Source organism: Diabrotica undecimpunctata, chromosome 3 (assembly GCF_040954645.1).
Source record: "Diabrotica undecimpunctata isolate CICGRU chromosome 3, icDiaUnde3, whole genome shotgun sequence".
Lineage (NCBI taxonomy): Eukaryota > Metazoa > Arthropoda > Insecta > Coleoptera > Chrysomelidae > Diabrotica > Diabrotica undecimpunctata.
The window spans coordinates 83,077,793-83,092,022 of record NC_092805.1 but is presented as its reverse complement, the minus strand read 5'-3'; the positions used below and the strand labels follow the sequence as shown (position 1 = coordinate 83,092,022).

General features: G+C 33.5%; 2 protein-coding genes across 2 annotated transcripts in view; one reads left to right on the top strand and one right to left on the bottom strand.

Moving 5' to 3' along the window:
- The first annotated feature begins 3,241 nt into the window (after window positions 1-3,241).
- Window positions 3,242-14,230, top strand: part of Glg1 (Golgi apparatus protein 1) — a 58,752-nt gene continuing 47,763 nt past the window's right edge. The window contains exons 1-2 of the mRNA XM_072526159.1: window positions 3,242-4,080; window positions 8,311-8,644. Coding sequence (XP_072382260.1) covers window positions 3,396-4,080; window positions 8,311-8,644 — 1,019 coding nt within the window. The 5' untranslated portion in view covers window positions 3,242-3,395. The remainder of the gene's footprint in view (window positions 4,081-8,310; window positions 8,645-14,230) is intronic.
- Window positions 10,367-13,391, bottom strand: LOC140436971 (uncharacterized). Its single transcript, XM_072526160.1, has 2 exons — window positions 12,957-13,391; window positions 10,367-12,904 (listed from the first exon to the last, which is right to left on the bottom strand). Exons 1-2 carry the CDS (start codon window positions 13,047-13,049, stop codon window positions 11,414-11,416), a joined length of 1,584 nt encoding a protein of 527 aa, XP_072382261.1. The 5' UTR covers window positions 13,050-13,391; the 3' UTR covers window positions 10,367-11,413.

Here is a 14,230-nt window from a genome sequence, read left to right as displayed (position 1 = left end):
GAGATTAGAAGATGGTCCTCGATCTTTGCTGTATGTGGTGACCAGGAAGTCGTATACAGACAGGGCAACCTACGAGGATATATGGCGTGCTCTAACTAATTTGAAGAAAATGGTGTGCAATTATGAAATCAAGAATTTAGCCTTACCCAAGATAGGCCATGCACTAGAAAATCTGGACTGGAAGATTGTCAGAAGCATGCTTGAATTGATCTTCCGAGAAACCGGCGAACGAATTACTGTGTGTTGCATTAACCCGAAGAGATCGTGTCCTTCAAAGTCAGCAGACTGTTATTTCTCCTTGAGGGGTTCATGCAGAGCTGGAGAGTACTGTAGATTCCGCCATCCTGGGCCTACATATAGAGTTGCTGATCGGGACGCTCAGATCTAAGAGGGGAGCAGTGTTACAAACATGCATTCGGCGTGGCTCGTTTAACGGTTGCATCTCGAAAGAGACTAGAAGTTTCCAGCGATGTATGGACCCGTCAAATAGGCGAATTAGAGGTGGGATACTCCAGAACATTCTAGTACATAATAACTTTTGTATATAAGCATACCTTCTAGGAATTAAAGTTAGTTGTTAAGATACTACCGTACTGTAAACTTATAAATAAATATATTTATATAAATTCGAACCGCTCGTTTTATTTAATCTCGCTACAATAAAATGTGATGTATACGAAGACGGTTGCGTTTTGACACATTTAACTTCAAAATATGATGTGGCTGAACTTTTTAATAAGACATTTATGAAAGTTGCTACTTTGGAAAAAGCAGTGTTTAGATACCTTTCTTCAGGAATTTATCCGTTAGATTCAGATAATTTTAAAGAAGATTTTGTTTCTGCTAATAAAATAAACAATTTTACTGTAAAAGATGATTGATACGTATACGTTTTAGTTTTATCTTGATCAAGAACTCTGCTGCATAATGACACATCCAATAAAAGTACAATAAAAGGCACAAAAAAGAAATTGAGAAAAGAAGCAATGTTATATGTCCTTTTATGAGTTATCAGATTCTAATTTGTCGAATATAAGTCGATGACGAATTGGTCGATATCGTCTTTAGTATTCGAAAGTGTTCAAGGCTGTCTGTGTGTTGATACCCTTGAAACTATCCCATGATATAGGATGTACATTGAAAGAATAACAACAACCTATCTGGAGAAAACAACAAATGCCATTATCATTAAAACCTCTCTTCCTATTTACATAAAACAATCTCTAATTCCTTGTGAAAAGTCTTCCAGAATACCTCGGATATATGGCCTACCCAAAATTCAGAAACCCAAAATTCCTTTATCTCATTGTCAGTACATACAACTGCCCTGCACAGCCATTGGCCAAAACTCTACAACCTCTTGCCGAAAATGCTTCATACTTCGTCAAAAATGCTTTTCATTTCATCGAATTTCTTAAACAATATCCTATCAAACCGTCAGACTTTCTATTAAATTTCGATATCGTTTCATTCTTTACAAACATTCCTATAGACGAAACTCGTAAACATTCTGAAAACTAAATACAGTATCCAGCAAGACCACTTATCCCTCATTAAACATTGTATGTCTAACACTTATTTCATCTTCCAAAATCAATTCTACAGACAAATAAATGGTGCCCCAATGAGCTCCCTACTATCTCCAGTAATTGCCAATATCTTCATGGAAGAGTTCGAGTCCCGAACACGATCCACATCAATGCTCAAACTCACATGTTGACTACGATATGTTGACGATATATTCGTCATTTGGCCCCATGGTAGGGATTCTTTGGTGTCTTTTCAAACCCATCTGAATGGTATACATCCTAGCATCCATTTTACGATGGAGGTGGAAACTGATTCATCCTACCGTTCCTCGAGGTTTCATAAAGAAAAACCGATCTTAAGGTTTTCATCACTCTGTTTATCGAAAACCCACCCATAACAATCGTTATTTGCATACCAACTCTCATCATCCCACTTCACAAATTAATTAAGCCATTAATAAGCTTGTCTTCAGATCAATACGCCTTTGCGAGGATGCAAGTAGACCCGCTGAGCTCTCTAGTTTAACACAAGCCCTCATCCAAAACGGTTACTAAACTCACTCTCAACCCAAAGACTCAGATCCTCATCATACGAAAGCCTTTCTTCATTATATCAAAGGTGCCACTGACAAAATCGACAAAATTCTTAAATCAAGAGGAATAAAGACAATATTTACCCCCCAACAAAAACTTTCATCTCTTGTCCGATCAATTAAAGACAAAATTCAAAATGAAAAACACCAAGTTTATGAAATTTCTTGTGCAGACTGCCCCCGATCCTATATAGGCCAAACAAATCGTAGAATCCAAAATAGGATTTATGAACATTACATTTCTGTTCGATTCAATTCCGACTCAATTTCTGCTCTAACACCATCTTTATACAGATCACAAAATTTATTTTGAAAAGTCCAGCTTCTATAAACCAAGAAGTATCCGAGAAGCCATTATAATTTTAAGTCCCCTGTGCTGGTCTTCTTCAAATTCCTTATGTCAATCATTCAACTTTCTTCCTTATCTCCTGGACCAGCTCAGCATATATTCCCTCCCTTCTTTTATAAATATATTGTCCTTCTTTGTCCTCCTTTTGGAGTTTGGGTCACCAGTTTTATGTTAATTTTTAAATTCCTGAGAGAACACTCTCTAAGTGCTTATAGTGCTTTTTACTCTATCTGGCTATTGTCGAGTTTTCTTCCAGCACGCGTTTTGGTCCTTCTCGTCTTTCTCCGTTACTTCCTTTATGGCTTCTGTCGGGTCTTTTGAGGCTTTAAGACTCTTAATGCCTCTCCCCCGATTGGAGTCGTATAGGCTATCTTCATAATTTTTTTACTCTTGCCTGCACCCGACGTAACTTGCGTTGCTTCTTGTTTTTATTGACTAAAAATTAAAATATGAGTCACAAAACTTCGTTTAATATGACTACTTCCGTTGCACAATCTCATTTTCAACTACTTTTTTGTAGTTTTATATTCCAAGATTGATGGTAGCAGATATTAGTCTAGAAATATCATCCTAACAATAAATTTTCTTAACTTTACATTAATTTTCATACTTGCCAACGTTTTCTCTAAAGTTTTCACATCATCAAAACCAAAAGTTTGTTCCAATATTTAGATTTAGATAGATGCGACTAATATACGCTCAAAACGTGACAACACCGGAAGTTTGTAAAGTGACTAAAATAGGATCAAAAGTCACAAACATAAAATTGACATATTGACAAGCTAAATGAGCTTGAGCTAAAATTGTCATTTATGTGAGTAACAAAACAAGTATAAGAAGTGTCATGTAGTGTTTACTTTTGAAATTTTATCTATTATTTTAAGACGACTTAATATTGCAGTGTTGTGACAAGCTAATATAAGCATGTATTATTTTTCATTATTCTTAATATTTAACGTATTATGCTTTCTAAAATGTTCAGTAATTAGTCACCGGGAGGTATCAAGCTCTATAGTGGACGAGAAAGCATGCCAAGATGTTGCAATTATTTGCCACAACTTAAGTGAAAAAGACGATTTACTTATTCTCGAATGTTTATTATCCTCAAATCCACACCAAGTTAATCGTTTAAATAGGGAATGCATGAATATTGTATGGAGTAGAGTTAATAACCTCACCAGTTCCAGTGGTGTAAAAGAACGCCTGTTGCCGGAATGCGGCAAGGAATTAGATAAGTTGCAGTGCCAAGAAAATAATTATTTACAATGTATAGTGAAAAATGTAAATAATATACAAGATCAAAATTGTTACAATACCATAAATCGCCTAGAAAGCATCGCCTTTACTGACTACAAGTGGATAGCAGACTTTTTACATGAATGTGATCAAGATATTAAAAAATTTCAATGTGGGATTATCGATGGAGACAACTTTTCGCAAATCAGAACAGTAGCATGTTTACAAAATAAAATTATAGAAGTCACAGAAGAATGTAGGAAGGAAGTGTTTCATTTATCAGAATTACAATCAAATAATATTAAACTTGATGCTCAGTTATATTTGGAATGTAGAGAGGACTACCAGAGATATTGTTCCCAGTTTAAAGAAGGTTTGTATCCCCCTTTTTACAATATTTTTTGTAACTTGTCAGCAATATTTTCTTCTGCCATGTTTCCTTTTTTATTTTAAGACAACAAAGAGTACAGTTCTTACTGTACTAGTTTTTGTTGCTTTGTATTTAAATTTGTATATATAGTACCTTTGGGAAAACACTGACTGAATCAGTGCAACCTTTTAATACACCTTTACCATTAGACTGCCTAGACATTAGACAGTCTAATGGTAAAGGTGTATTACTAATTTTTATTTTTTGTGAACAATTATTGTTGGCTTCATCAGAAGTGTAAGAGGTGGAATTGTTCACAAAAAATAAACATTAGTAATACACCTATAGCATTAACAACTATTGGTAACAATTATATTCAAACAAATACTAACAATTTTTGAAGCGAAGCTTCAAAGAATATAGACGCATATAGAAGGACATTTAAAAGGGACAATTTGGTCATGGCTATTATACTTCGAAATACTCCTGAAGGCATAAACCATAAGCATAGCATAGCATAAACTCAAACTGTAGCTGCCGGCTTAAAACCATAATGAAAAATGAAAAATATAGTTAGGGGGAAGTGGGAAATGGGTACCTATGGAGCTATTTAACTTATGCATCTAAGCTTAATAAAATTTCGATGCCATTGATTTGCAAACTGTCTTTTTTTTTGTTTTTTTCACAATAAAATCTTTATTTTTAATATAATAAATTGTTTAATTTTTTACTTTTAAAACTTAAAAAGGTATGAAAGTATTTATTTTTTTTATTTCATGTAAATAAATTTTTATAACATTGAATTAAAAATAGGTTTGTTTCAACACAACAAAAAACCATCACATAACTTTTTATTATACTGTTTTCCTGTACAAAAATTTACGAAACAATTTAAAAAATTTTCAAATAATTTTCAACCAATAGTATGTGTATGTACCTTAGTCCTAGGCTAGCCTGCAGTATCTTACATATATTTTTTTTTGTAGAGGTCATTTTCCTTCTGTACAGAGTTAAGTGTAAGTTTTTTTTATATTCAGTCCGTGCTTTGCTATAATCCCCCTGCTCACCTGATTTCTTGGAGCAATTAAATTTTCGTCTGACTTCTGTTCTTTGATTTGCAAGAGTGTCATGCCACCAGAGTACTTTCCTGTTGAAATTCCTCACTATCTCTGGACAGTTATCTTCAAACGCTGACATGACAACCTCTTGAAATTGTTCGGAGGCCATGTCTACTTTCAATGTATGTCTTATAGTCCCTTTAATCTTACCTAAACAATATTCTAGGTCTGCTTGATATGCTTCCCAATTTGTTTTACGAGGATTACGATAAGTTTCCTTGATATGCTCATTGCCTGTCTCTATGGTCTGAACAAGACACCTCATATAAAACATGCCATTTTTTAACAGTTTGGTGTTTGTTCTGCCCCAGGTCAGATGGTACGCTTTCGCATCATAGCCAATGATTAATTACAGTTTATTTTTCATGCAATCTCTCACTAGCTGTTCCAACTCCCTTGATGGTTGTTTGGAATCATCATATGGGAGATATGCTGATCCAAGAACTATCTCCTTCAGGCCTCCTCCCTCTATAACCTTTATCTTTACTGCCGTTAAGTCCTTGGAACAGAGATAACAACCAGTCTTCTGTCTTAAGGTCTTGATTTTGCCTCATTTGATGAGTCCTGATGGTTTCTTCATCAAGCTCTTTCTCAGGTACACAGGTGAGGACCATGGGACGCTTAGGCATATTATTTGGATTACTTAACTATATTTAAGTTTGCTCCATCCCACAGACTCTCCATAGTCTTCACCACTTCAGTCGTCCATTTTTTTTGTATACTTGTTAACACAGTTCACCCACAGGGCCAATTCGCTAAATGATGTTTTATGAAACTGCAGTAGTTCATTTTGACCTCCGATAGGAGCCTCATCAAGTGCTTGCTCCAGTTTGTTAATGATCAAATTTGCTTGAGCTGAATCTAGTTGAGTATCAGGATGGTGTCTGTGTACTACCACTGTTCTGAATACTTTTGTCATGGTGCTTTATGACCTAGTCTGTAGAAAAACAGATAGAGATAAATGTCTATATTGCGAATATTCCGACATTGTTACTCACAATACTGGAGTGTAATAGATGTACAGTGGAGAGAAACAGAATGTATAAAGAAATATGTATGAACCCTGTCACTGTAAGAGAGATGATCATGAAGATGATGGAAAGTATGGAGGGATGGAATAGTGTTCACAATAAAATCCGAGCAGTCATTAAAAATAAAGAAGAAGAAGAGAAACACCAACCGTGCCAACGACAGAGATAAGATCTAATTACTATTTTAATGGGAATAAGTCGCAATTGAAGGTTAAAATAAGTTGTATTGATGTTTGAATTTTTGATCTTTGATCTTGCACTGATAACTTGTTTATACTCCAACAATTTATAGAAAAAAGAAGAGCGGTTGGTACCGAAGTACATCTAGCCTTCATCGACTTAGAAAAGGCGTATGATACAGTTCCAAGACTTAAATTGTAGCAAGCAATACAACAATTCGACATTAGTCTACTACTTACCTAAAAATCGGAAATAGACTATCAGAGCCAATAAAAGTAACTAAAGGACTAAAACAAGGATGCGGTATGTCACCCTTACTGTTTAATTTATATATTGAGGCAGCCCTCCAAAATTGGAAAAACCACAGCCAGGAAATGGGAATCCCCATAGGAAATGATATACTGTTGTCCCTGTATTTTGCAGATGACCAAGTCGTCCTAGCTCATGATTCTTATGATCTAGAAGTTATGATAAAGTGTCTATACAAAGAATATTTAAAATTGGGATTACAAGTCAGCATGAAGAAAACAGAATATTTAGTTATCAATTCAGATGCAAGGTTTGAAGTGTTGATAGACAAGGGCGTGGAAATCCAACAGGTGGAAAAATTTAAATATTTAGGTGCACTCATTGCTAAGAACGACTTGGGAGGAACCGAAATTAAACACCGAATTAATTAGGGACGTAAAATTGTAGGATGTCTGAACTCCTTATGGTGGGATCCCAACATTTCCAAAAGGAACAAAAAAAGAATAGAGCAAACCATGGTTGATTCAATTCTTTGTTATGGCTCTGAAGTATGGACAATTAATGCAGACCTGAAGAGAAGATTGTTGGCAGTTGAAATGGATTATTTGAGAAGAAGTGCTAGAACATCAAGGCAGGAAAGAAAGATTAACGAATCTATAAGAAATAATATGAATGCTACAGAAACGGTCATTGACAGAATAAAAAGAAGAGATTCAAAATGGTTTGGACACCTATAGATAATGCCTGACGAAAGTTGGCCCCAAAATTTTCACAAATGGAAGCCCCCTGGAAGAAGAAAAAGAGGTAGACCTCGACGCTCATGGAATGAAGGAATTAGAAGAGCGATGGAATCGAAAGGTTTGGAGGATTAGCATGCCTTGGACCGGGAGGATTAGCGGAGGAGAGCGGGAATACGGCGATAGCCGTCTCCAAAATGTATTGTATTAACAAGTTGGATTAATGTCAAACATCAATAAACTTATTTTAACCTTCAATTGTGGCTTATTCCCACCTTATTACTTTAAAATGCCACAAGAAAATAGCTTCAGAACATTAGATAAGATCTAGATAAGAGAAGGGAGTGTTCCAAAAATGTCGTCCGCCTTACAGATGTCACCCCACTTTCGGAGTACGGTACATGCGACAGTCAACTGCGCATAACTAAGAGAGGGTCGTTTTAGTTGGTAGGCGGGACAATAGATACCTGAATCTTTGGCACTGCTAACTTTACTAATTTAAATTAAACTAAAACCCAAATTTTAGGGACTCAAAATGGAGGTAGCATAAAAAAATAAAAAAATTTCAACCCCCCCCCCTCAGACAAATTCTGGGTTCGCAACTGTATTTTAGCTTTCAGCTTTCATATTTTACAACAAATAAGGAACTAAAATCTTGATCAACTTCTGCTTCTTTTCTATAACATGTGTATAACCTTTGCCAATGCTAAAAAATGACAGAGAAAAGATCCTTCTATATGCGTCTGTATTCTTTGGTAAAATGCTGAGGCAAGCATCATGGGTAGAGTCACGAGATTCTTCACATTGATTCATCAATGTGAATATCATCCAATTAATAACAATATTGAATCATCTGTTTAAATTTTTATGACACTTTTTAATGACATGACACTGGTTTTAAAATAATTTTGTTTACAGGTACAGGAAGAGTATTTCCCTGTTTAATTAAGCAGCTTCATTTGGATGATTCAAAATTAGCTTCAACTTGTAGACAACACTTACGTAGGAGAGAAAAATTGATATCACAAGACTTTAAAGTTAGTAAAGGGCTGTTGAAAGCTTGTAAAGATGATATTAAAAAGACCCAATGCAAAAAAAGAGTGTCTAGTGATAAGACTGTGCGTTTGGCACAAATATTGCTTTGTCTGGAAGACTTCATAAGAAGTGATTCAAATAATCCCAGAATTCACATAAATCCTGAGTGTGAGAGTGAGATCCAAGAACATAGGAAAATGTTGCTGAATGATTACAGGTAATATTTTACTAATAATAGATAAAAATTCTGTCAGTTTTTGACATTCATAACCAAGATCTTTACACATATTCTGAAAAGACTCTATCCTGTCTTATAAGATGATCTATTGCATAATATGTAGATACTTTTGTGTAATGTTTCAGGACTAGTCATCAATATTAAGAGTGAGTTTTAAGTATGGAATGCCTTAATTATCTTATAGGTGGCTTGTATGGTTTATAGAAATTTTGGTTTTTCAGTGTTTTTTATATGGCCGATCTTATGGTTGTATTTACATTGTTGTCAGATTTTCCGTTTTTTGAAGTTATACTTCTATACGCGCGGTCGACGTTGGAAATTTGCACGGGAGTGAATCGGTGAAATCATTACATATGTAAGATATGAGTAAGAGAGAGACAGAAGATATATTTTCTCTCTCTTTCTTTCTGTATCGGGAATAAAAATGTTCCTTTTGTATATATATTTAATATTATATATATTATTTATGTGATATGTTTTGTATTATTTATTAAATGTTCATAATTATTTTAGGCTTTTGTATTTCAAAATAATAATTACAATAAATCACTGTATGACGTTAGTGTCATGTCTAATTGGCAAATTTCTTACGTGTTTGGTTTATACGCTGGTATATGTGAGTTCGAATCCCAATTTGAATTTTATTTTTTATTTTTGAAATATTTAAAAACCCCACGTTAGTCTTATTAAATATATGTAATATAAGCAAAAATGCTAAATTTTAAAATAAAATGAAAATTTGCAACATAATCCGAGTTGTTGGTTTTTTATTTTTATCTTCCACAAACATTTTTTGAAGTTATACTTCTATACGCGCGTTCGACGTTGGAAATTTGTGTGTATTCGTATATATTGAGTGAATCGGCAAAATCATTACATATGTAAGATATAGGTAAGAGAGAGACAAAAGATATATTTTCTCTATCTTTCTTTCTCGAGAATAAAAATGTTCCTTTTGTAAACATATTTAATATTTATTAATATTACTATTTTTTTATTAATATTACTATTTTTTTATTAATATTATTATCATGGTAAATTAAACATATGCGTAAGTTATGTTTATGTATATTGTCATTTTTAAATACTTATGAATATTGCATTTTAATTTGTATTGTATTATAATATTGAATTATGTGGCAGTGTATTGTATTGTATTTTTATATTAATAACAAAATTAACAATGAATTTTACTGCAGAGTATGTCTAAAAAATTTTTTTTGCATTCAACTCCTTTTATACATATATGAAAATAAAAATATATATTTTCATTAAAATATTGATTCAATCCTTCATTTACTTACTATACTCCTATTACAGGTTAAATGTTTATATACAGCAAATGATGCATCATATACCTGTATACTTAATTCTTTTTCTCTTTCTGCTCTCTTACCTATAGTATTACATATCGATGGTGAAGGATCAATATGTCCTATCTAAAAAAACGCTACTTTTCAGGAGAGCGAAAAAATTATTTTATAGATATAGTTTTAATGGACGAGGTACGAAAAAAAACACGTCACTTTTATTTTTTTAATATGGTTTTTTTGTAAAAAGGACAGTTTAAAAAAAATATTTCTTGTAATACTTTTAAAAGATAGGATAAATTGAAATAAAAGTTTGTGATACATAGGACATATTACAATTCATAATTGTACCATCTAATATTATAAAAAATAGTTACAGAGTGAAACTATTTGGCGCATAGGATATTTGGCGCATATTCTTGTATCTAATTGTTCTTATATTAAGAACAGAATCTATCTACCTATTAAAAAAACTCAACATTTTGCAGTAAATAACGAAAAACTAAAACATAACATTGTATTTTTTAAACTAAATAGGTACAAGTCAAAAATAAAATAGAAATTTCACATAGGCAGAATTGTAAATTTCAGTATTATGACACTTCACGGCCAATACGGAATCCATCTTTGTTACGAAAGTTTTACTCTGAATATGACAAATTGTCGTAAAAACTGTGACAATCTTCTGGAATTACCGATTTTAATTCCTGCAGGTGTTGCCATTTCGATTTAGGAATTTTACACCTTTGCGTGTACAGCGGAGGATAATTTTCAATTGGAGGATACTTTTTAGACCTTATTGGTAATTCAGTGAATTCTGAGCTAGAATGATCCAGTTTTACCTTGATAACGCCCTGTGGATCATAATTGATAACCCTGATATCCATAACTACCGGATCTTTTGCTACTCTACCTGGTCGTATCGATGAATATCTCAGAGGGTTTGTATAATTTTTAAAGAAACTGAACTTACAGTTTATTGCTTCATACGGAGATGAGTTTTTTCTGGCTTCTCTAGTAATACCAATATAATCGCTTGGAAGCTTAATTTCCCGGTTTTTTAATTTTCGTTCAATACAGGCATGCACTGAATCGACTTCCATCTGGGTATGCCCAACTTCCAAAAACTTTTGAATAATTTGTACATTATGCATTATGCTAAAGTTTAGCAAAGCGTTGGACATAACACAATTTCTATTTTGCGCCGTACATCCGTCCGAATATATGATTATCGGTTTTCTATCATCAGTGAGACAGTATTTGGTAAGGTAGTCTATAAGGCAAGACGTGAATGTAGAGGCTACCAGTTGATTGTTCTGGTCCTCAGAAAACCAGTAACAAGTAGCGTGTTTTGTAGCTACGTTATATGCTGTGATGTTATGGCAGCACAATTTTGTTTTATAATAAAAGGCATTTGCCTGGGTGAATGGTGCAAGTTTTACAGAACATCGAGTTCCAGGGTGATTTGACTGCCAATTGCTGCTTCGTTTTTATCTTTGTCTTTTGCAGCTCTAGCTGTATCCTTTTTGTTAATATGATCCTGCCAAATATTCTCCATAATATTTCCACTTCTGTAGCTTGCACACGTATTACATTGATCCTTTTTCGTGGGCAAAATTGAAATATTTTTCTTGACAATCATTGCACTAAAGGTCGTCCTGCTTACACATCCAACTGTTTCTTGTTCACACTTACTAAGGTAGAATTTATAGACATCCATTATATGGAAGGTAGGTTCCAAATACAATTTGGAGGAGCATTTTCTAGCATAGTGTGAAGGCATTTTTGAGAGGGCATTTAAAAAATTGTCTAGAAAGTCTATGTTGTCTAGTAGTTTCTGATCAGTTTTGTACCGTTTACCACCTGGAGCATGAGGCATTTCAAAAGAACTTTGTTTAACCCAATATTGTACCATCCGATACTTAATTCCAAGCGTGTCTAAAAACATTTGTCGGCAAACCTGTAACTGTTCTTGTCCATTATTTAAACGGTACTGTAAAGTTTTGGTACGTCTGGAGTCATCTCGATGAACAGTATTTTTTATTTTATTAATATGCTTTACATGTGCTGCAACAAAAGCATGTCTTTGTTCCCAAGTTATTTTCCAAAAATGCTCGAAAATTCTTTTTCTAACGTCTTCTGAAAACTCGGAACAATACCTAAATTTTGATTTTCTACACACTTCTTTGTCACAAGTGGGTTGCATGTGACGAGCATCTTTTTGTTTCAACTGTTCATACTTTCCTGTTTGCCCTTTCATGAATCCCAAATAAGGTTTCCCTTCCATTCGGAGTTTCTTATTTTTGTTTCTTTTCCATTGGCTAGGATCAGCAGCATTTCTTCTTTTACGCCCTTCATTAATATTGTGATTATTGGGATCAAGTTCTGCTTCAGAACTGTCTGTAGAATTTTCATCAGATCCTTCGCTATGGCTATTATAAACAGGATCATATTCTGAACCATCATTTGATGAACTTCTGTTTACAAATATTTGATTATCCCTTAGATTTGTATTTGAAGTTGACGGTCCTTCAATACTTAACTGCTGATCAGCTATGGGACCTTGAACGTCATTTGACAAATCAGTATTTGTACTTGATGGTTTTACTGCACTTAAATGTTGATCAGTTGCGAGACCTGCTTTTTGATTGTCAGTAGTAGTTTCATCAAGTTGGTCAAGAGCTGGATTATTTTCTGCACCGTCTGTAGCTTTGTTTGACGAATCTGTTTTTGAAGTTAATGGTTCTACAATAACTGAATACTGATCTAAATCTTTTCCGACTTTAGGACTGTTAGTAACGTCTTGAAGGATAATATTGTGTCCTGTTATAATCGGATCAACTGTAATAGGTACATCCCGACTTGTTACAGATTCCCCCAAAATAGTTATTAAAGTGATCGTTTCAGTAACGTTGATTTCATCAGTTGCCTAAAAAATTAATTAAGATATAATCAAGAATTGCTTTGAAGAGTATTAGTACCTTAGTCACAGTTTTGGCTAATTGATCGCTTGATGCTATCTGTAACTCTCTTGCCATTTCAATAATTTTTTTTCCTCTCCCTGATGGATGCATTCTTTTAGTAATCACCCTGTAAATAATTACTTATTATAAATCAAAAACCCTTACGTACTATTGTACAACAAATAGAGTGGTAATTATTTATTAATTTACAGTAGAGTATTTTTTAACTGTAATATACATACAGCCAGATTTGTCACAGATTAATTTTACCTAGGTTTGTTTTATAAGATTACAATACATAATTAAATTTTATATGGACAAAAAGCATAAAGTCCTATCTGGCAATGTTCTTATGAGTGAATTATTAGCAGTTATAGTTTCTGATAAAACGAAATGTCCTATCTATCTCTAACCTAACCTAATCTATCTCTTAATATAGCTAATATTTAGAATTTTAACGGTAAATTAATACTACAAGTATACTATTTGCTTCATACTATTTTTATTAACAACTTACCAATATCGCGAACAAAAATAAACGTAAAAATAAACGTTTTTCTACAGAAAACTTCGACAAATCACCAGCATGTACTTTAGTTTAAGGAGAGAAGACACTAAATGCTTAGATAGGATTATTTACTTGCAGATCTGTTGACGCTAGAGATAGTACAACTTGAAATTAGATGGTACGATGCGATGTTGCCTATTTCTCGAAAAAATATAAACTTTGTAAGACATCATTATCCTTTTTAATAACTTTGCGCCAAAAATCTCAATTTTGAAAAAAAGGAAGATAGGACATATTGATCCTTCGCCGTCGATATGAAATGATTGTGCAGATTGACTCACATATAAATTTGTAACGACGAACGCGTGTATAGAAGTATAACTTCTACCGGCAGTCCCACTGGACTGCCACACCCGTTTTTTATTCTGGAAATATAATGCACTTTATTAATTCATATGCCTCATACCATATATTTTTTCTTTTTGAAATTTAAAAAAAATACTGAATATGTTTTATGTGATATTCCCTAAAACTGGTTGCCATAATTTCAGAATATACACTAAATTTATATTATATCTGCCCAAGTTAAAATAATACATTCAGATGGCTATAGCTGCAAAAATGACTACTTAAACATTTGTTGATGAAAAGTTTTTAAGACCACTTGCTTTGTTTACTTTATGTTTTCTAAAGTTTCCTATTTGTTTACCACTTAAGATGTTTTTTGTTAGGATATATCCTAGCCCAAGATAGCAATGAGCCGTGAGGTGTGCAGATAATAGAA

Coding starts and splice junctions, on each gene's coding strand:
- LOC140436971 (XM_072526160.1), bottom strand. CDS start 13,049: ATGCATCCATCAGGGAGAGGAAAAAAAATTATTGAAATGGCAAGAGAG. Junction 12,905..12,956: donor TAGCCAAAACTGTGACTAAG/GTACTAATACTC, acceptor TTAATTTTTTAG/GCAACTGATGAAATCAACGT.